The following is a 23,000-nucleotide window of genomic DNA, read 5'->3' on the forward strand; positions in this document are numbered from 1 at the left end:
TTATATAATTATATTGTTTCATTTTTAATATAATAGTATAGATTATCAAATCTTGTTATTAAAATTTCAAATAAATAAGTTTTATTGCAAAATTTTCACTTAAAATTAAATTTAAAAAATTATTTAAAATTTCAAATAAATAAGTTTCATTCCAATTTTAGGACTAGTATAATATATAATTAGTATTATACAAGTTGATGTCACATACGTATCACCAAATTAACAAGTGCAAAGATATATTTGCAGTATTAAATAACATGCTACATAACGTACAGTGTTTTATTGACAAATTTATATGCGGATTAGATAACATAAATAACACGAACAAATAAGGAAGCAGATGTATATTGAGAAGCATTTTTTCATCACCAGTCGAAACTGATGGATTCAAACTGCAGATTCTTTGTCAAACCAGACGAACATATTTTGGCAACTTCATGCCTCATCTTTCTCGGCCCGCACACCAACACCCCCACATCTGATTCTTTACATCCGAACAATATACCTATACACATTCATAATTTTTCATGCAATAAATTTAGTTAAGCAACACAAGTCGAAAAAACAAGATTTTGGTATTACTATATGTTACTACTTACTTTTGAGATCAGGCCTTGCACCGAAATGCACTTGAGTAGCTTCAACAATGGACTGATGGGAAAGGCTTTCAACCTCTATACCTTCATCATTTATACATGATCCTCCAGGTGATGTTGGACTGGACATCTCCAAGCTCTGGATTTGCTTCCCTTCCTTGGCATTTCGTCTCTTCTGCAACACGAAAAATACACTGCTGCATACTAACACACTCACGCATACCAAAAACATGTCCCACAATATTCTGTAACTGTAATGGTACACCACTAGATCAGCGTAATGATCAAATGGGTAAATGTAGTATCTAGTAACAAAGGCCAGGAGAAGAAGGAACATGATAAAAGAAGACGTAATGATGGCGCTAAGCCAGAGCCAGCTGTTTGGGCCAAGCACTGCAGTGACTGGGGTGGCGGATGGATTAGGCTTAAAACTTATGGTTTGGAGGAGATTTTGGGATTCTTCTCTGGTATTCTCGTTCTCCTGAGTGATGTAAGCTTCTATTTGTAGCTGGATTTTTGAAGTGTCTAATGGGGTTGCAGATAATGGCAGTAAAAGGTTTAGCATGCTGAGTTGAGATGAGTGCTTGAATGCACAAACAAGGATAAGCTTTGGGACTCTGCTGTTGTGTGTGCTTTGATAAATCACTTCCCGGATAATGGAAATAAAAGGAGTGATCCCACTACCTCCACTGATCATCACTAGAGCCTCACGCCTATAACAACAGCACAACTCTAACTCTAAGCTTGGAACAAGAAATTATAATCTTATCTACAAAATTTTGACAATGATTTTGTAATTGATCCAAAGGTTCAAAGCAAGCCTGGAGCTGATAATTTTTCATTTATCTTCTAAAAATAAAAGAATTACCTAAGAAAATGAGATGAAGTAGGACCATATGGTCCTTCCACGGATATGTCGAGATGCTCTAGTGGAGAAGAAAGCTCTCGATAAAGCTTCTGAGACCAACTTCCTTCGCTTTTGATAACAATACTGAGAGTATTAGGCTCCAGATTGGAGTTGGAAGTGATAGTAAACGGGTGCCACTGCAGCTTCGAAATGCTAGGCACATTCACGGACATTATGCTAGTGGGCTTATAATCCAATCCTGGGTAAGCACAAATAACGAAAAATGTTAGAAAGACATACCCGTAGTGAAGGGAGAGTATAATTTGCAAGTGTAATTTGACATAACTGCAAAGCTGGTTGAAAGGCAATGTAGTCGGTTATGTTTTGATTATTACCTGGGCTCTTGCAGAAGTTGAGTTCAATGGTGTCGCAAGGTAATAGGCGTGCTGAAATCAACATAGCATTATCTCGTGACTGTAAGTATCTTAAATATCGATCAATGAGGAATAGGAAAATTCCGGGTAGAATCAAGCAGAGGTAGGCAACTCCAACATGTAGCATGTAGAAGATGAGGTAGATGATGTAAAGATGGTGCGAGTAATAGAATATCTCATACATCTTCCTCCTATAATGCGGAAAGCTTAATACCCACATGACTAGGGACACTACAAATGCAATCACTCCGGCAACATTGGATAGGTAAGTCCTGCTCCATTCTAGTGCCTGGATTATAAGTAAACTGTATTTAATAATTTTACATTTAGGAAACAAGAGAGTACTTATTATGATCTTTTCTTTTTCTTTTTTTTCCCCATTAATATTTAAAGCTTTTGATATAATCAAACAAAAAATTTAATCAACACTGTCTTTCATCAACAAAGACAACCATTTGCAAAGAAAGATTGGTGGTGACATGAATCATGGCATACCTCAACCATTTGATTAGTCATGGCCCAGAAGATGAAGAACCCAACGCTATGTGCAAAGAACAAGATATTGGAGAGATGACCAAGCCAAATATGGTATTTGATACTAGACTCTGATGTGAGGCCAACAAGAGGCAGAATAGAAGAACCCCGAGTGACTGGAAAGAACAAGAACGCCCAGCACGTATTACCTATGTATCCAAGTCTCAACGACACACTACGAAACTTGGCTTCCCAACTGCCAGTTACAAGGAAAACAGGCAGCTTAGAACAAACATATGAAAGTAGAAACAAGATATGCATAGAACTATTGTAACAGCCCGCACTTCCGGACTATTAGTTCTAAATCGAAAACTAAAAATAAAATATATTATTACTCGATAATTCTAATAGATCACGAAATTCAAAGCAGCGGTCAAACTCAATAATCAAAATCATAAAAATAGAGACGCAGCTCCACAAATCCGATAATAATTGTCTAACAGATAATTAAATTTATTCTCTAAAAACAAAATATTTATTCTAATTCAAATAGCACAAAACGAAGCAGCACAGATCTCCACATAGTTCTCATTCCTTAATCTTAATATGCTCCAAATTCCGAACCTGAAATGTTAAAAGGGGTGAGCTACACAGCTCAGCAAGTACAAATTGACTAACTTTTAAACAGAAAAACAATGGGTGTTTTGATAAAACGATTTTTCTTAAAACAATAATAATTTTGTAAAACATTTTCTAAAATAAATCCAACCCAAAGTTTTATATTTTATAAGTCAGAGTTTAAAACAGAACAGAGCAGAATTTATAACAATACAGATTTTATAACAGATCTGAACAGAATAAAACAGAACGAAACGATAATTCTTATAAATACCACAGTCTTGATCTACGGCCACACTTTGCCAGTAGCCGGCATCTAATTCTTATTCTTATTCTTTATACCACACTTTGCCAGTGGTCGGCATCTAAAGTTCAATAATTACGCGCCCTTAATAGGTATCTAAAGTTGCACACTTGTGCGACTACTAAGGGTATCTAAGGCTAGTTCCGGAACTATAGCGTAAATTACGAACGGGTTCGAAAACGTAGAGACTGGGTTCTAAAATTCACAAATACTTATATCTTATAATTTCAAAATCAAAATTCTTATATCTTATACGAAATTAAAAACAGAACTGAAATATTTTTTTCGAAAATTAAAAGTAAGTCAAAAGTACTTACCTCAAAGCCTGACCAGATCTGAATTTACTATTTTTGACCCTCTAAACGATATTTTCTTGAAAAACACGAAACACGAAAGCTGAAGATAACGAAAAGACCTTTCTGAAAAGTCCAGAATCACTGAATTCTGACTTACGATGAATTTTCTACGAATTTTACAAGACAGCTGATTTTTGCTGAGAAAGTCTTACGAATTTTAATGATAAAAACAAGGAATACGAATATGGTGTATTTATAACGATACAAAACCCTATATCTCAACTAGGAAATAATAATATTTCCTCCTAAAGATTTACAACCTCTCCAAGTAAATTCCATAAATAAAATATTTGATACACACAATTACCTAAACTAAAAAATTTCGATTTTCTAAATTATTCTTACACTTATTTCCACAAATAACAAATCTTTTCACAAATCAACTACCTTGCACAAAATGTTTTCAGAATATTCTAATTTTAAAATATTTATCTAGACAAATTAATATCTAATTTCTAATAAATAAATTAAAAATAAAATTACGAATTTTACAACTATCTTCATACATTTGCGAGATACTACAAAGCAGCAGCATAAGCAGTAACAGATGCAAAGACTTACACTTTCACCCCAGCTCCACTCATATGAAGGTGACCAAAGCTGGTATACAAATAATTTGCAAGAGACCAGATCAAAAGCACAACAAACATGAGTGCAAATATGAGCTCCGTCATGCTGACTATCCCAATAGGAGCCATCACAAGTACTGGACGTTTCAAGAAGGCCAGACGGCTGTTGTTCTGGGCACTGCGTGTCAGTAGAAAACAGTGTATAATTAAAAACACAATTACTAAGCATGTCAGACACAGAGGCAACTCGACTTCTTGAGTCCTATACTAACCTTTCATGGCTATATTTCTTAGATATCTTGTTATAATGAATAAAAATTCCTCCAAAAGCAGCCAAGAACATTACCGGGAATGTGAACAGCAGAAGATTTCTACCTGAAACATATTTGAGATTGTCCCTGACTTAAAAACTAACAACAATTAAAAATAACAATATAAAATGCTAGTAAATAGATGCAAGACAGAGTAGTAACCTTGCTCTCTAAAGTATGTAGAGTTAAGGTTGGTGTTAAGCTTGGGAGTCCATGTGTTTTTGTAAAGCTTAGTTGGAAGCATAACCCAAGCAAAGAGCCATCCCAGAAACATAAGAAAGAACAACATCCTCATCGTTGATGTTGCAAGTTTCAACATTATTCTTTGTTTTAGAAATTATAAACAAGCTCTTCCAACACTTGCAAAATCAAAAGCATCAAGTTTTCCAAATGCTGTTGATACCCGCAACTGTTTCCTATATTTATAACATGAAAAATCATGATACCACAACTTACCCACTTCATTTACTTGATTATTATTTAGCTTACCAAAATTTATTATGCGACTCCTACTTAATTACAAGTTACTCTGCCACCACTACATTTTGTATTTAATTTAATTCCGTCAATAGCTACTTTGTACATCTTCATTTACAAATACATTTGCTTGCATTTTTCAACTTACATTAGAATGCAAGTTGTATTTTAGCATCAGAACATAATAACAAATAAGTCATATAATAACAAATTAACAATTTGTTGTAAGCTTGTAACCACTTTACATTAAACATTGGACTTACCCGTAGATTATGTTTGTTTCTCGGGAATTTTAATCTTTGGATAATTTAGTGTAGTTATATATTGGCTTGATACTCCCAAGTTAACTTAGAATGATTGGTTAGTTTTTTTACATGAATGCATGTGAGCAAGGACCGAGCCAGAAATCGGTAATTGGGGTGGCAAAATTTTTTTCGGAATAACTGATATATATTTTTTATTTTTTATATATTAAATAAATTAATAAATAATATTTTTTAACAACTTTGATGTGGATAATATGCTTCAATTCGTATATCTAAATTCATAACTATTGTAAACATCATTAATTTTAGTACTATATTCATAAAATTTATATATTTTTGAGGGGGATAAAATTAAAAATAATTTTTTTTTACTATTAAAATATAAATATATAATTTTTTTCATAAATTATAATACTAATTTCACGATTATATCGGAGTTTGGGGTGCGCACCCGCTGGCCACCCCTGCCTCAATCCCTGCATGTGAGGTATTGTTGTAATTAAATAATTTATTTAAAAGATTACAACTCTTCCATCAAAATATACTATACACTCAAATAAGTCTCCTAAATAGGCATTTTAATCTTAAATATTTATTTTTGTTAGAAAGAATTAATAAATTAAACATGACATTCAAAAATTTAAAGGGTTATAATTGTTTTTCTATATGTGATATCATGAAACAAAAATGGTTCAGGAAAAAATTATATAATGCCCATTTGAGAAATCTTAAAATAAGTAAATTATAACTTAAATTGAATAAATGACTTATAAGTGGTAATTATTTATAAGTTATATAAATGTTTAGATAATTTTACTTATAATTCAGATTTTTTAATTTAAATGAACTAAAATAAATAATTTTTAAATATAATTATCTTAATTCATGAATTTTAAATTGAATTAATATTTTAAAACATATTTTTTAAACTAAATTTAATAAAAAAAAATCAAAAAGTCAAAATAAGTTCAAAAAAAAAGTAAATCTTTGTTAACATTCAACTTATCAGTTTATAAATTATAAATTCGAATTATAAATTCGATCAACAAACACTCCCTCGTAAATTGTTATGGGCTTACTAATATCAACTTATAACTTATAACTTATAAGTTATAAATTTTACTTATAAATTGGATCGACAAAAGCTGTTCACCACTGCCAAATAGGCCCATAAAATCAGTGACCCGTAACTGCACATAGAGATGTACAAAAGAGCCGGCCCGATCCGGTCAAGCCTAGCTCGGTCCAGTCCCGGGTTTCGGGCCTGACCCGGGTTTCGGGCCTTGATGGGCCTTATATTTTTAGGCAAAGCCCGGTTAAAAGCCCGGGTTTCGACCAGACCCGGTTAAAAGCCCGAAAAAACTCGGTTATAATCTGATTATTCTAATATATTTTCTTATATATTTATAAATTCACATTTACTATAAATATAAATAATACTTTAAACACATATATATATTTACATATTTGTGATTAGTAATATTATTTATATATTTCGTTGCATAAATAATAAAAAAAGATATAATAAGTATGTATATATTTGGATATTATTGTTATCATAACAATGATAAAACATATTATTCTATAAATATGTTTATTTTTTGCCGAATTTAAATGTTTTCAACGAAATAATGTTTTAATAAAATATTACATGTAAACTAATACATTTTTACGATAATCTAGTTGCTAACACATGCATTCTTCGAAATCTCTAATAATACTCGATCCGATTTAAATTAAAAAAAAAACCCGGTCCGATCCGATCCGGCCCGAAAAAAAACCCGATTAGGCCCGCCTCGAGTACACAAACGGGCTCTGATATTTTCGGAAAGTCCGGGCCAGCCCAGCCCGGTAAAAGTCAAAACCCGAAAAATCCGGCCCGATGGGCCTTTTGTGCTTCTCTAACTGCACATGAAGCAGCATATTTTATTACAGAAATATCATAATTCACATGATAAATCTGTATAGTAAAAAGTACTAGGTAAAAAGATATCCGAATGTAGTACAGAAATTGCAAAGGCTTACAATACCAGTACAGTTGACCTCTAGTTTAAAAAGTCAAGTACACTACACAATGAAGTACATTTTACATAGTACAGTACAAACTGCATTCCATAGACTCTAAGCTACTATGTTGTTTGAGTTCTTCGATTGTATATGTTCACAATAATTTATCCCCCCCCCCTTCCCGCAGAACATAACTCCTGGACCCCCTTGAAAATCTTAATATAATACATATCATAAAATTATCCAAGCGAAATATTATACATATTGTTTCATCATTTACATGTAGTACCAAAAACTCCAAAGATTCCAACCAGAACTTCTGGGACAACTAAAGATCCCTACCCTTTTGGAGCCATTCTGCATTCTGTTGCAGAGCCAACGCTTTTAGCGTTGGATGCCGACAGTAATAGTTGTAGGTCCAACCTGAAGTACTTTCTTAATCCAGCGACAACAAGTTCGTGAACATACTTGAATAAATGCAGACGAAGATGCATTCCAGATGAACATACTTGAATAAATGCAGACAGAGATGCTAGGTGCTGTGTTGATGACATTCCAGATGCTACCACACGCACCAACCACAGCCAAAAAAAACTACTTGTGAACAAATGAGGCTTATGAATCAATGTGCATTAACAACAAACAAAATGCAATCTAATTAATTTCAAATGTTTCGACTTAATCCAGTCAAGATTCTAATGTCAGAACTAATCTCAGAATTTTACTCTGGCACGGAAGTTTGTACAGAAAAATCATCTAAGGAATAGAATTCCTAAACGTTCTTTCAGTATAAGTCACAGAGTGATAAAAGTTTAATGTACACAGAATGGTACAGTAAAAATAAAACTTTTCTGATCATTAGCAATGAGTTGCAAGCTTTGATGGATGTATTCATAGAATGAGAGGGTAATATCAATATGCTAATACCAAATGCCTCTTGGTCTAGCATCGCTCCCTTAATGAAAGGTCGAGTATTCAAACCTAAGAAAAAGGATATGCTAAAGAATGACTGTGAACAACTCATCACACTAAAACAAAAACAAATAATGAAAGATATGAAAGTCGTCGCCAAATAAAAAATTAAAATAATGTGCTACATAAACATTCTGAGCTCACATAGCTAGTGTGCATGTTCATTGCTAGTAAAAGTATTAGCTTATGTCAGTAATAAAGTTGACATCTCATTAGGTGCATAAATAATATACAGATAACTATTAAAAAGATAATGATCAGAGTAAACTGCCGCAAGAATGTCAAAATCATATTGCTGACATCCAGCTTTTAGTCATACTAATTTTAATTCAAAGAATGTGATTAATAAATCAAATAATGGAAACAAATTGATAAACATTCAGGAATCTCTCCAAGTTCCTAATCATTAATACTTAACGTATAACTGTAAGGCTGTAACGTCATCTAACAGCCTGTGGAAAGAGGTTAGTGGGAAAGAGAATATAGATTGTTTATTATTAGACCTATAACAACTATTTTTTTCAAATAGTATGAACAAATGTATTGATAGAAATACACAATTGCATTTATGTCAGTAGTCTAAAAAACCAAATTAAGTAAAAGGTTTGAACAATCAGGGAAAGATACATAATATATAATAATCCCTCCATTCTAATAAAATGATCTCTGGTGTATTTAGTGCAATTCATTAGCAAAATTTAAATGGGTTAAATATCATAGTGGTCATTCAACTGAACGCCATATATCATTTTAATCATCAAAGTTAACGGGGTATCATTTGAATCACTAAAGTCATAATAAATATCATACGTATACCTCAAAATATGTGTTCGAGAATTAAATTTTATTTTATGGAGTTTTATATATTTTTCTTGAATCCTATTACAACCAAATGAAAATGTATGAATTCTAGTATTTTCTATAATATAATAAGATTTTTTAAAATTTATCTACTATTTATTTTTAATTTTATAGTCATTTGCTTTATTTAAATAAAAATAATTAGTAGATAAATTTTAAAAATCTCAAAAAATCATCTAAAATACTATGAATTCATAACTTTTCATTTGGTTGTAATAAGATTTTAAAAAAATGTTTAGAACTCCATAAAATAAATTTTAATTCTTGAGCACAAATTTTGAGGTATCTGTTTGATATTTATTATTACTTTAGTGATCCAAATGATACCCCGTTAAGTTTGATGATTAAACTGATATATGACCTTCGGTTGAGTGACCACTTTGATATTTAACCCAAATTTAAATTGAGATGTATATAAATTTTATCAGTCCGTTGAGCAGAAAAATTGCAACCAGGAATAAATTTTGCTAATTTGCAAAGTTGATGTATGCATGTCAGAATAAAGATTTCTTGAGAAAATGTTTATTGAACCAACAAATGGTAATAGTTGAACAAAGGAAATAAAAAACAGTACCTGCATCAACAGCATCACAGGTGCAATGTAAGCAAATTTGTAGGACACAAAGTTGCGAGAATCACAAGCAATAGTTTTTTGGTCCATCAGAAGAGCTTTCCTAATTCAAGGATTACAAGCTGTTGATCAGTTACTTTAACAAAAGCAAACACGAAGATGATAGGTGCTGCGTTCATGACATTCCAGATTCTTCCACTTACACGTACCAAATATTATTCTTCCTAATGCACCAGTGAGGCATATGAACCAGCATGCAAAAACACCAGAAAAAATGCCATCAAATTTAGCTACAAAAATAACTTCCTCCAGCAAGAATTCTAATTTTAGAAATTTAATCTAGCAGAGAAATCATTTAATTCAATCATTAGGTAGATAGTAGCAGTTAAATAATGGGGCGACGACAAAAGCCATTTCGAACAAAGTTAGAAGTAATTTTCATTGTAAAAACATGAAGGTTGTGAAGGCATAAGTCATAGGGTAATACAAAAATTAAATGTAAACGTAATGGTCAGGTACAGAAAAAACTTTTCTGATTTTATTGATTCAGGCAGCAAGCTTAAATGGATCTGTTCATGGAATGAGAGGGTAAATATGCTCAAACCAAATACCTCTTGGTCTAGTGTTATCTCTCCCGCTCCCAAAACGGGAGGTTGAGTTTTAAAACATAAAACAAAAGGATATGATAATGCCTACAACAAAAATACCTTGTGCCTATATAATGACTTTTAAAACCCATCACGCTGAAACAAAAACAAAAAAATGATATGAAAGTCGTTGGCTAATAGAAAATTAAGACAATGTGCTACCTAAATATTATGAGCTCATATAGCTGTTGTGCATGTCCATTGCTGGTGAAGTTTTTTGCTCTTGATAGTCCCTAGATAAAGTTGACATCTCATTAGGTGCACTGCTTTTCTGATATACAAAAATAACTACCAAAGATTTAATGATTAAATAAAATTGTGGCAACAATGTCATAATCATATCAGCTCAGTCAAACAAGCAAATTGATAACAACGTTCAAAGTTCTCCATGAGTTCCTAATCATTAATACTTTACCTATAATGCTGTAAAACTCATCAAACATCCTGTATTCATAGAATGAGAGGGTAATATCAATATGCTAATACCAAATGCCTCTTGGTCTAGCGATATATCTCTCGCTCCCTTTATGGAAGGTCGAGTATTTAAACCTAAGAAAAAGGTTATGCTAAAGATTGACTGTGAACAACTCATCACACTAAAACAAAAACAAATAATGAAAGATATGAAAGTCGTCGCCAAATAAAAAATTATAATAATGTGCTACATAAACATTATGAGCTCACATAGCTAGTGTGCATGTTCATTGCTAGTGAAAGTATTAGCTTATGTCAGTAATAAAGTTGACATCTCATTAGGTGCATAATTATTTACAGATAACTATTAAAAAGATAATGATCAAAGTAAACTGCCGCAAGAATGTCAAAATCATATTGCTGACATCCAGCTTTTAGTCATACTAATTTCAAATTCAAAGAATGTGATTAATAAATCAAATAATGGAAACAAATTGATAAACGTTCAAGAATCTCTCCAAGTTCCTAATCATTAATACTTAACGTGTAACTGTAAAGCTGTAACGTCCTCTAACAGCCCGTGGAAAGAGGTTAGCGGGGAAGAGAATATAGATTGTTTATTATTAGACGGATAACAACTATTTTTTTCAAATACTATGAACAAATGTATTGAAAGACAAACACAATTGCATTTATGTCAGAAGTCTAAAAATTCATATTAAGTAAAAGGTTTAAACAATAAGGGAAAGACACATAATATATAATAATCCCTCCATTCTACTAAAATGATATCTGGTGTATTTAGTGCAATTCATTAGCAAAATTTAAATTGAGATGTATAAAAATTTCATCAGTCTGTTGAGTAGGAAAATTGCAACCAGGAATAACTTTTGCTAATTTGCAAAGTTGATGTATGCATGTCAGAATAAAGATTTCTTGAGAACATTTTTATTAAAAACTCCAACAAATGGTACTAGTTGAACAAAGGAAATAAAAAATAGTACCTGCATCAACACTGCAACAATAGCATCACAGGTGCAATGTAAGCAAAATTTGTAGGCCACAAAGTTGCGAGCTATGTTACTCTGACTCGGGTACAGACAAACTCGGGTACGGAGTGTCGGATATGACAAATATCCAAGTGTCGGACTTTAGAAGTCTAAAAATTGGGGACACGGGGACACTGTCCTATTTTTGGACACGGGTACGGGGACACAGCATATTTTACTAATAAACAAGTATGTTAAGTCAGACATCTAAGAATAAAGTAACAACATAACTTAGATTAAAGTTAATTTTCTAAAGGACTTTAAGAATTTGGGATCCTCAACTTTTATCTCATTATAGCTTCTTTCATTCTTCTTACATATTTATTTTGAATATTAAGTGTGACTAATATTTGCTCAATAAATTGGTCAAAGTGTCCATGTTTCAGTCAAAGGATCCGACAGAGAATAAGTGTCGTGTCCGAGTGTCCAAGTGACCGACACGGTTACGGAAATCTAAACAGAAGAGTCGGAGTAACTTAGGTTGCGAGAATCACAAGCAATAGTTTTTTGGTCCAATCAGAAGAGCTTTCCTAATTCAAGGATTACAAGCTGTTGATCAGTTACTTTAACAAAAGCAAACACGAAGATGCTAGGTGCTGCGTTCATGACATTCCAGATTCTTCCACTTACACGTACCACAAATTATTTTTCCTAATGTACAAGTGAGGCATATGAACCAGCATGCAAAAACACCAGAAAAAATGCCATCAAATTAGCTACAGAAATAACTTCCTCCAGCAAGAATTCTAATTTCAGAAATTTAATCTAGCAGAAAAATCTAATTCAATCATTAGGTAGATAGCAGCAGTTAAATAATGGGGCGACGACAAAAGCCATTTCGAACAAATTTAGAAGTTTTCATTGTAAAAACATGAAGGTTGTGAAGGCATAAGTCATAGGGTAATAAAAAAATTAAATGTAAACATAATGGTCAGGTACAGAAAAAACTTTTCTGATTTTATTGATTCAGGCAACAAGCTTAAATGGATCTGTTTATGGAATGAGAGGGTAAATATGCTCAAACCAAATGCCTCTTGGTTTAGTGGTATCTCTCCCACTCCCGAAATGGGAGATTGAGTTTTAAAACATAAAACAAAAGGTTATGCCAATGCCTACAAGAAAAATACCTTGTGCCTATATAATGACTTTTAAAACCCATCACGCTGAAACAAAAACAAAAAATGATATGAAAGTCGTTGGCTAATAGAAAATTAAGAAAATGTGCTACCTAAATATTATGAGCTCATATAGCTGGTGTGCATGTCCATTGCTGGTGAAGTTATTTGCTCTTGATAGTCCCTAGATAAAGTTGACATCTCATTAGGTGCACTGCTTTTCTGATATACAAAAATAACTATCACAGATTTAATGATTAAATAAAAATGCGGCAAGAATGTCATAATCATATTGCTGACATCCACAGCTCAGTCAAACAAGCAAATTGATAACAACGTTCAAAGTTCTCCATGAGTTCCTAATCATTAATACTTTACCTATAATGCTGTAAAACTCATCAACCATCCTGTAAAGCCTAATGAAAGCTTTCCTACTCCAAGGATTACAAGCTGTTGAACAGCTACTTCAATCAATGCAAACAAGAAGATGGTAGGTGCTGTGTTGATTTCATTCTAGATGCTACCACTTGCGCCGAATACGGAAAAAAATACCAACTTGTGTAAAAATGAGGCATATACAGTTGGAGAAAAAAATGAGGCATACGCACCAATGTGCATAAACATCAGACATACTGCCATCCAATTAGCTACCAAGAAATTAAATTCATCTAGTCAAAATTCTAATATCAGAATTTTAATCGTGCAAAGATATCACTTTAATTAATCATACAGTACATGGCGGCAGTTAATAGAGCGGTGACGACAAAAGCCATTTAGAACAAACTTTGAAGTAATTTCTTATGTAAAAACATAAAGTTTGTTCAGAAAAATTCCTCCAGGAAATATAATTCCCAAAAGTTCATTTGGCAGTAGTCATAGGGTAATAAGAAGTTTAATGTACACATAACGGTCAGGCACAATACAAATAAAACTATACTAATCTAATATTTTATTAAGCAATAGGTAGCAAGCATTCATGGATCTATTCATAGAATGAGAGGGTAAATATGTTAATACCAAATGACACTTGGTGAAGCGTATCTCTCTTACTCCATTTATGGGAGGTCAAGTTTCCAACATAAAGAAAAAGGATACAATAATGCTTACACCATAATTACCCTTTACGTCAATAGAATGACTTTCAACAACCCACTACACTGAAACAAAAACACATTATTCGATAACTTATGATGTAAAAGTTGCCACTCGCCACATAATAGAAAATTAGAATTATGTGGTACGTAAACTATATGGGCTCATATAACTGTAGTGCATGTTCATTGCTAGTGAGATTATTTGCTCTTGACAATCCCTACAAACTTGACATCTCATTAGGTGCACTGTTTCCCCGACAAAACACACATACAACTATCAAAGAGATAATGTTTAAAGTAAATTGCGGCAAGAATGTTGTAATCATATTGCTGACATCCATTGCTTAGTTATACTAATATTTAAATGCTATAATAAATCAAACAATGGAAACAGAGTGATACGAAGGTTCAAGGTTCTCCGTAAGTTCGTAATCATTACTACTTTACCTGTAAAGCTGTAATGGTCATCTAACAGCCTGTGAAAAGGGGTTGGGGGAAGAGGATATAAAATTGTTTATTCTAGACCCATAACAACTATTTTGTTAAAACAAAATTAACAACTATTTTGATAGCAATCACAACTACCAATTATACCAAAATATAAAAAAAATAGTGAAAGATTTGAATAATCAGGAAAGACATATACTATAAAACCCGCTCTGTTCCAAGAAAATGATCGCATACATATGTAGTACAATTCATTCGAATATCTTTAAATTGAGATGTATGATAATTTTATCGGTCTGAGAAACGGAAAAATTGCAATCAAAAATAAATTTTGTTTATTTGCAAATTTGATATATGCATGTCATAAATCAAGATTTCAGGAAAACATATTTAATGACAACTTAAACAAATGGTACTAGTTGAACAGAGGGAATGAAAATGGTAGTTGCATCAACACGACAGCAATAGCATCACTGGCAGGTGCAATGTAAGCAAAATGTTGTTAGTATTCTAACAATTTTCTTATTTTTATTGTTGTCCTACATCAAAGTGGTATCAAGAGGTTAGATTTTTACATCGATTACTTAATTGGTAAGAGATCAAGGGTTTTGCAAAAAAAAGTTGTTCATCAGCACTATTCACCGAGACTATTCACATTAATATTCATCTTGAAAAAAGCCATACATGTTCTTGATGATATGACGGTAACCGCCTCTAGAATTTAGGGGGATCTTAAGAGTAGACTTGCTATAGTTGATGACTTCGTAGTAAATGGGGTGGAGAAAAAGTGCCAAGAGAACCTAGAAATAGTAGACACCAGAAGGATATAAAATCACATATTGAACATGTAATGGTTAAAGAAAATCATATAGTTAAACCTCCTAAGATGCAGTATTTTAACATAACAAGAGAAGAGGCAGTGAAGACATTTTTTAGGGTTTTAACATTAAGAAGGTAGAGGTAGAGGAGGCGTCTAAACTTAAAGAAGGAAGTTTTGAAGGAGAACGTCATCATAGTGGAACATATTGAATATTTAGGCGTTGACAATATAGAATCAAAACATACTGTTCTTTTGATGTTGCGTTTGAAGACATTGTTAATGGGTTTGAAATTTGAGCCTTCGAGTTCAGCATCATACTTATATTTCTATAACAAAAGCATTGTTCCTCACACATCATACTACACCGGTGAATCAGCCTACATCACCCATTAAATCTTTACCCTATTATTTTCTCTCAGAATTTACATCAAACACTTGGCAAACGTATACAATAAATCTCCATCTGATCTCTGTTCCAGCCCACTTATTTCAACACCGTAGCCCTGGCCTCATTTTGACATTCCTGCCTATATAAAAACCATAGATCTGCGAACTTGGTGCCTCTTTTTACCCTGATGGTCTTGGTCTTCTCCTCAGTTACTATACCTCTAGCTCTTTCAGTTTTTGCCTAAGATTTTCGCCTAAGATAAGGGCTACATACAGTTCTCGCTACCGTGACCTAGCAGCGCTTCCCTCGCCAAATAGCATATCTCTTGTTTGTATTCTCATTTAGCCGAGAGTGTTTGCATTAAGGTAGTAAATTTTGAAAGCTGCAGAAGTTAATGCAATACTCAAAGAACATATTCAAGAATAATAGGAGAAGAATGCAAAGTTTAAACTCTCAACCGATGAGTTAAAAGAGCATATTAGTACTATGATTAGGCAAGGAAAGTCATGAATCAATTACTTGGTCGTGAACGAGAAAAAGAGCCGCCTAAACAACAAAGGATTCCCGCAAATGAGCCTTTGGATCAAGTTAGAGGTTCCTGAATTTAATGGAGATACTCGTGAGATGTTTTCCTTAATTGGATACATAGTAAGGAAAGTTTCTTTCATTGGCACAACATGAGTGATTCAGGAAAAACTTATTTTGGTGAGGCTAAACTACGAGGTACAACTCGCATGTGGTGGGAACAATCATCGTGTTGCTAGAGGAGAAATATTGTTGTCGAACGAGAAGAAAGCTTCCAACATCATTTTTTGCCGGCTAACTACAAGCAACAAAATTATATCAGGTTCATCCAATTGAGGCAAGATGATCTTCTGTGGCTGATTATACTAGTAAGTTTTATCACTTTTCCACTCGTTTAGATTTCAATCTTGATGAAAGTAGCTTAGTTAGCATGTATCGATCTGGCTTGAATAATTGTTAAGAGAATGTTTGGCAATCTTTATAACTCTCTTACTGATATAATGCAAACTGCTCAATAAATTGAGAAAGAGTTGTTTAGTAATTTCAGGGAAAATCTTGTCTCGAGTTATAAGCCGCCTGGCCCATTCAGTGGCCCGTTTAGTATTATTCAGAAACGAGTTTCGCCACCGCCCCAGAATTCGTATAACAAAATCAACAAAGCTCAGCCTTAAAAGGATCTTAAATGCTTAAACTGCAACGGGACATGTCATAATTATTTTGAGTGTCCTCCAAGAACGCCAAACCTAGGGAAAAGAGCAACAATTGTTGAAAAGGAAGAAGAATGCCCTCCAAATGGTTATAACGAAAACAAAGAGTGTGTGATGAGTTGAAAAATTGTCTTGGAGCTTTACATTCATCACCCTTTGCAACAACACCAAACTTGTCCGAGCACATGAACGTCAACGGATATTTCAGAATAGAGCTACATGTTTTGGTAAAATTTTCTCTGTGATCGTTGGCACTGGTATTTGTGCGAATGTGGTATCTAGTGATGTAGTTCAACGGTTGGGTTCAAAGGTGGAGCCTCATCTTCAGCCTTATGACATTGCATGGGTTGATAATAGAAAGCTGCTAGAAGAATTCTAGAATTATTTAATTATATTAATAATGATTTATTAAATTAAAAATATCAATCTTTTATAGTTCTATTCATATTAGGGAATATTGTATTACCCGAATGGTTTAAAAAAACTAAATGAACAAAATTTAATTATCATAATATTTATGATTAATTTTTATTACATTTATTTAACATAATATGATTTGTTCAAAAAATTAAATCAACTTGTTTAAACAATTATATTAGATGTTAAATATTATACAATTATATCTAAAAAATATAATTATGACTAAACATGTTATAATAATTCTAAAATTCTACAACAAACGGGAGATCATAATCATATAAAAAGATTACAACACTAGAATAAAAGCATTTAAAAATGATATGAATGGCAGAATAACTCGCTCAATAATTTCCGACCGGTGTTGAATGAAAGTAATTATCAAGTAGTGTATGAGCTATTAGGTTTAGATAAGGTCATTGAAAATAATCTAGTTTCTCACTTGAATGGCCTATACAGCCTTTGTTAGATATGTGATATAAATAACCAATAAGTACATATAGAAGTGCAAAGTAAAGGGTATAAATTCATACAGCATAGTCTTCTTCAGTGCTGACAAAGGAGAAAGTGAGGGGGGGGGGGGGGGACGTACGTACCCAAAACATACTTGAAAGTGAGAAGGCAGATCACCGGTTTTCATCTTCATCTATGATAACCAAAGAGGCCGCCGGAGGAATTCACGAGAGACGAGAAGGAAAAGACTACAAACTGCTTGTAGATAATAAGCCCAAATACTGGATTTTTGTTTACACTACAACTCTCTTTTTGTCTGAGAAGTGAGAACTGAGAAATCAACCAAAATGTAGCCATCTCACTAAAAAAAAATGTTCAAAATATCACTCTTTGAAAAAGGGCTAAAAACTCTCTTTTTTTTATTATAAATAACCCAAGACCATGTAGTGTTGCCGTAGTTTATGATTTATTTTTATTTTTAATTATTTTTTGCTTGTTATGGTGTCTCATTTTGAGGTTTTAAAATATTATTTAATATAACGGTTTTAATATTTATTTTTAAATTAAAATTTTTAAATTTAATGATGTACTCTAATTTAATAAATTTTAATTTTTTAGGGTTCAATAGTTCCCTTTTGTGTTTTAAAAATATTGAAAAATTGAATAAAAGATACATTTAATTTAATAATTTTTAAAATTTTAGAGTTCAACAATTCATTTTTGGGTTTTAAAAATATTTAAAATTAAAACTAAATTTTTAATAATGAATTCTAAATTAAACAATTTACTTTTTTAGAATTCAATAATTTCTTATTTGGGTTTAAAAATATTTTTTATAAATAAATAATATGTGCAAAACGCTAAATGGACCAAAACACTACTTGATACAGATGTTTTGCACATTTTAATTTTTTTTTAAAAAGAAGTAAAAAGTGTATAAATCTACACGATGTAGTGTTTTGGACATTTTACCTAAACATATTTATTGAATAAATAGTGATATATATATATAAACTAAACTCTTTTTAATAAATATGTTGGGTATATGTACTTACGGTATAAATCTTTTAATCCTTTCTAATACATTAATTTATTTGGAGTAGAATATGATTTAACTAATATAATTTATTTTTAATTATAAATATATTTAAATTCGAATTGTTAATTAAAATATTATATATTTAAATAAAAACATATTTGCATATCATTATTTATTAAATTATTTTTATTAAATTAGCATTAACAATATCTAAACTTTTTTTGATAAAAAATATTGAAAACCCCGATTACAAACAGGATTTCTATTTCCCGTTTGGGGTGGAATTGGTAATTGCCATAATCTCCTTTATGGGATCGGGGTGGGTTCACGGAATGGGGTCGGGTTGACGGATCGGGGGTGGGGATAACACTCCCCGATCTCGATATCGGGGGTGGGGGTAACACTCCCCGATCTCGATATCAGGGGTGGGTTTCAAGGAATGCACAAAATCAAAATGTTGGATCACGATGGCTGAGAAATGGGGTGGATGTAGGACATAGCTGGTCGTCGAAAGCTGAAGAAACGTCGTCGACCACCGTGCAAGGGGATCAACAGAATGCAGCTAAGTTCATGGAGATTGATGGTAGAGTGAGCGAGATTTTAGACAATGATGGAATTGTTTGTTATAACCAGCGACATCAAAGGGATAGGGTACAAGCTGAAATGGCAGAAAACAAGGGAGAGGATTTGATGGGCGGGAAACAATTTGAAATCTTATCAGTAGTGACAGATACGAAACGCAAAAGATTAAATGAGGAGATAAATATGAAAGGGGGATAAAGATATGGCAAATCATGGGCTGGAGGATGTAACAGAATCTTCAAAAAATGTTGGGCCAAAAAACTTGATAGAGGCGGGACCTGTGATACAGGCCCGCCTAACCCAATAAGTCTGTTAGCTTGGAATTGTCGTGGGTTGGGTAGACCACGTACAATTCGTTTTATTAGAGAACTTACCCAGCAAATAAAACCTAATATAATATTTTTGTCCGAAACTTTAGTTAAGAAAAATAAAGCGGTTGAGTTATGTAAGGTATTGAATTTTGCAGATTGTTTTGTTATTGAGGCTCAGGGGCATAGTGGGGGCTTAGCACTTTTATGAAAGTACGATGGGGGATGTGATATTAAAGGGAGTGGGAATCATTATATAGATTTTGAAGTGGAAAATGAACAGGTAGGGAGGTGGAGATACACGGGGTTCTATGGGTGCCCGGAGAGGGGGAGGAGACGTGAATCTTGGGGTATATTGAGAGAGTTGGCAGCGAGATCGAGTATGCCGTGGTGTGTAATTGGGGATTTTAATGATATGATGTGCTCAACGGAGAAAAGAGGGGGTAGGGATCAGCCTAGTAGTCTGCTACGAGGCTTCTCAGTAACGGTCTTGGAGTGTGGGTTGAAGGATTTGGGTTATATAGGGGAGAAGTATACATGGGAGAAGTCGAGGGGAAAATATAATTGGGTTCAAGAAAGGTTGGATAGAGGCCTAGCGAATCAAGGTTGGTGTCAGTTGTTCCCTTTAGCAGAAGTAAAGGTGCTCGAGGTAGCCACGTCTGACCATCTTCCTTTGTTTTTACAAATTAATAAGCAAGTTTATAGGCCTAAAGAGAAGAGGTTCAGGTTTGAGAATGTTTGGTTAAGAGAGAAGGAGTGTATGCAGGTGGTGAAGAATGGGTGGGAGGAGGCGGGGGATAGGAGTCTATTAGAAAAGATTGAATTTTGTGGGGTTAAACTGCAAGAGTGGGGAGGTGGTTTGAGTAATGAGTATAAGAAGCAGAGTTTGGAGCTTAGAACAAGATTGAGGAAGCTACGTTCAAGAAGGGATGTTCAGGGTGTTCAACTGTATAATGAAGTTAGGTGGAAATACTTAAATTTATTGGAGAAGCAGGAGATCTACTGGAAGCAAAGATCTAAGAATTTTTGGCTGCGTGAAGGGGATAGGAACACACGTTTCTTCCACAATTATGCATCAACTAGACGAAAAAATAATTTGTTGCAGCGTATTCAGAATCATGATGGTGAATGGAAAGATACGCCTGGAGAGATTCAAGAGGTGATTGAAAGGTACTTCACACAGCTTTTTAGCTCAACAAATATGAATGGAAGTTTGTCTGGGAGGGATACGGTGAAACAAGTGTCAGATGAGGATAATATTGAACTTGTTAAAGACGTTACTGAGGTTGAAGTAAAAGAGGCCGTGTTCTCAATGCATCCGGATAAATCACCACGTCCGGATGAATTGAATCCTGCGTTTTTTCAGTCCTTTTAGAGTGTGGTGAGGCATGATGTGATTTTATTTTGCCAAATGTTTCTGAGTACAGGTGCGCTGCCTGAGGGTGTTAATAAAGCTCTAGTATGTCTAATACCTAAAGTTAAGGAGCCTGTAACAATGGCTGATCTTAGGCCAATATCCCTGTGTAATGTGTTGGTACGTATTCTCTCAAAGGTCATGACGAATAGACTAAAAATGTGTTTGAAGTCAATTATTTCAGAAAATCAGAGTGCGTTTATTGAAGGACGTTTGCTTACTGATAATGCAATGGTGGCGTTCGAGATAAACCACTATATGAAGATGCATACTCAGGGGAATAAGGGGATAGCAGCTTTGAAAATTGACATATCGAAAGCCTATGATAGGTTGGAGTGGAGTTTCATTCGTAATATGATGGAGAGATTTGGGTTTAATGGGATTTGGATTGATAGAGTGATGAAGTTTATTACCTCTGTTTCGTACACTTTTCTACATAATGGTGAGGAGTTTGGTAGGGTTGTGCCCCAACGTGGTGTGCGACAAGGCGACCCTATATCACCATATATATATATTATGTGTGTTTGAGCGCCATAATTCGGAGGAATGAGGAAGTGGGTCTGTTACATGGATGCAGGATAGCTAAAGGAGCTCCTATCATTTCACATCTGTTGTTCGCGGACGATTGTTACCTGTTTTTTCATGCAACAGAGGCAGAAGCAAGTGTGATGAAGAGAGTGCTTAATCGTTATGAGGATATATTTGGGCAGATGGTTAATTATAATAAGTCGTTGGTTACTTTCTCTCCTAATACGGCTACAGATGCTAGAATAAATGTGTGTGCTCAGCTGGGAGTGAAAGAGGCTAATGCACCTGGTCGTTACTTGGGTTTACCAATGTCTATAGGGAGGAATAAGGCTGCGCAGTTTGGTTTCTTACTTGAACGAATTGAACAAAAGTTGGATGGATGGACTAATCATACAATATCGAAGGCGGGTAAGGTTACGTTGCTTAAATCAGCAGCTCAATCTATACCTAATTTTTGGATGAACTTGATGCTAATCCCTAATGTGATTTGTGAGAAGATTGAGAGGAAGATGAACTCCTTTTGGTGGGGTAATGGTAGGCCAAATAACGGAGGTATAAGGTGGATGTCGGGGGAGCGTTTGTGCAATGTTAAGGAGGCGGGAGGATTGGGTTTTAAAAGATTGAAGGAGTTTAATATTGCCATGTAGGCTAAGCAGGCTTGGCGTCTGATTAATGGTAGTAATCAACTGGTTACTAAATTAATAAAAGCCATGTATTACCCTGATTCAGATTTCCTGAGTGCAAAATTAGGTCATAATCCGAGTTATGTATGGCGGAGTATACTCGAAGCTCAGGCTGTGATGAAGCAAGGGTGTCGAAAACGTATTGGCAATGGGGAGGATACTAAGGTATGGAAGGTCCCTTGGCTACCTTGTGTGGAGAACGGTTTCTTGACGTCTACAATGTATCACGAGTTAGAGAATGTAAATGTGCAGAGTCTCATGGATGAGAGTAAAAGTAAGTGGGATGAGGAGATTTTAGCTGATTTGTGTAATGAACGGGATAGTGGCCTGATTAAACAAATTCCAATTCCATTACATCATAAAAAGGACTCATGGTATTGGATGTTGGAAGATAGAGGTGACTTCTCGGTTAAGAGCTGCTACAGATTTTTAAGAGGGGAAGTGGAGTGTTTAGATAAAGTTTTCTGGAAAAAGTTATGGGCAATGAAACTGCCAGGTAAAGTTATTAATCTGGTATGGCGTGCAGCAAGGGATGTGCTTCCTACAGCAGTAGCGTTGCGGTATAAACAGGTTGATATTGATGCCAATTGTACGTGGTGTAAACATGAGCCTGAAACTGCAGTTCATGTGCTTTTCGAATGTGTTTTTGCAACTGAAGTATGGGGGATGCTAGGGATGCTCTCTTTTGTGCAGGGAGGGGAGAATGA

General features: G+C 33.9%; 3 protein-coding genes across 26 annotated transcripts; 1 reads left to right on the top strand and 2 right to left on the bottom strand.

Annotated features, from left to right (window-relative positions):
• Positions 1 to 248: 248 nt before the first annotated feature.
• Positions 249 to 4,889, bottom strand: LOC141720749 (ferric reduction oxidase 4-like). The gene is made up of 8 exons (XM_074523360.1): positions 4,672 to 4,889; positions 4,471 to 4,573; positions 4,191 to 4,376; positions 2,373 to 2,607; positions 1,839 to 2,166; positions 1,465 to 1,702; positions 600 to 1,309; positions 249 to 505 (listed from the first exon to the last, which is right to left on the bottom strand). The coding sequence occupies exons 1-8, from the start codon at positions 4,826 to 4,828 to the stop codon at positions 366 to 368; spliced, it is 2,097 nt and encodes a 698-aa protein (XP_074379461.1). The 5' UTR covers positions 4,829 to 4,889; the 3' UTR covers positions 249 to 365.
• A 2,584-nt stretch (positions 4,890 to 7,473) lies between these two features.
• LOC141720744 (uncharacterized) lies at positions 7,474 to 18,115 on the bottom strand. Of its 24 annotated transcripts, XM_074523345.1 has the most exons (9): positions 17,883 to 18,115; positions 16,157 to 17,230; positions 15,495 to 16,019; positions 13,002 to 13,072; positions 11,729 to 12,424; positions 10,473 to 10,543; positions 9,873 to 9,887; positions 9,667 to 9,766; positions 7,474 to 7,853 (listed from the first exon to the last, which is right to left on the bottom strand). In XM_074523345.1, the coding sequence occupies exons 5-9, from the start codon at positions 11,732 to 11,734 to the stop codon at positions 7,644 to 7,646; spliced, it is 402 nt and encodes a 133-aa protein (XP_074379446.1). In that variant the 5' UTR covers positions 11,735 to 12,424; positions 13,002 to 13,072; positions 15,495 to 16,019; positions 16,157 to 17,230; positions 17,883 to 18,115; the 3' UTR covers positions 7,474 to 7,643. The 24 variants fall into 24 exon arrangements, 9 of the variants coding, with proteins under 9 accessions (XP_074379446.1, XP_074379447.1, XP_074379448.1 ...); XM_074523346.1 differs by lacking the exons at positions 15,495 to 16,019; positions 16,157 to 17,230 and adding an exon at positions 13,267 to 13,338; XM_074523347.1 differs by lacking the exons at positions 15,495 to 16,019; positions 16,157 to 17,230 and adding an exon at positions 13,267 to 13,414.
• Positions 18,116 to 19,562: 1,447 nt separating this feature from the next.
• Positions 19,563 to 21,043, top strand: LOC141719461 (uncharacterized). The gene is made up of 2 exons (XM_074521843.1): positions 19,563 to 19,640; positions 19,952 to 21,043. Exons 1-2 carry the CDS (start codon positions 19,563 to 19,565, stop codon positions 21,041 to 21,043), a joined length of 1,170 nt encoding a protein of 389 aa, XP_074377944.1.
• Positions 21,044 to 23,000: the final 1,957 nt, after the last annotated feature.

This window comes from Apium graveolens, chromosome 4 (assembly GCF_009905375.1).
Source record: "Apium graveolens cultivar Ventura chromosome 4, ASM990537v1, whole genome shotgun sequence".
Lineage (NCBI taxonomy): Eukaryota > Viridiplantae > Streptophyta > Magnoliopsida > Apiales > Apiaceae > Apium > Apium graveolens.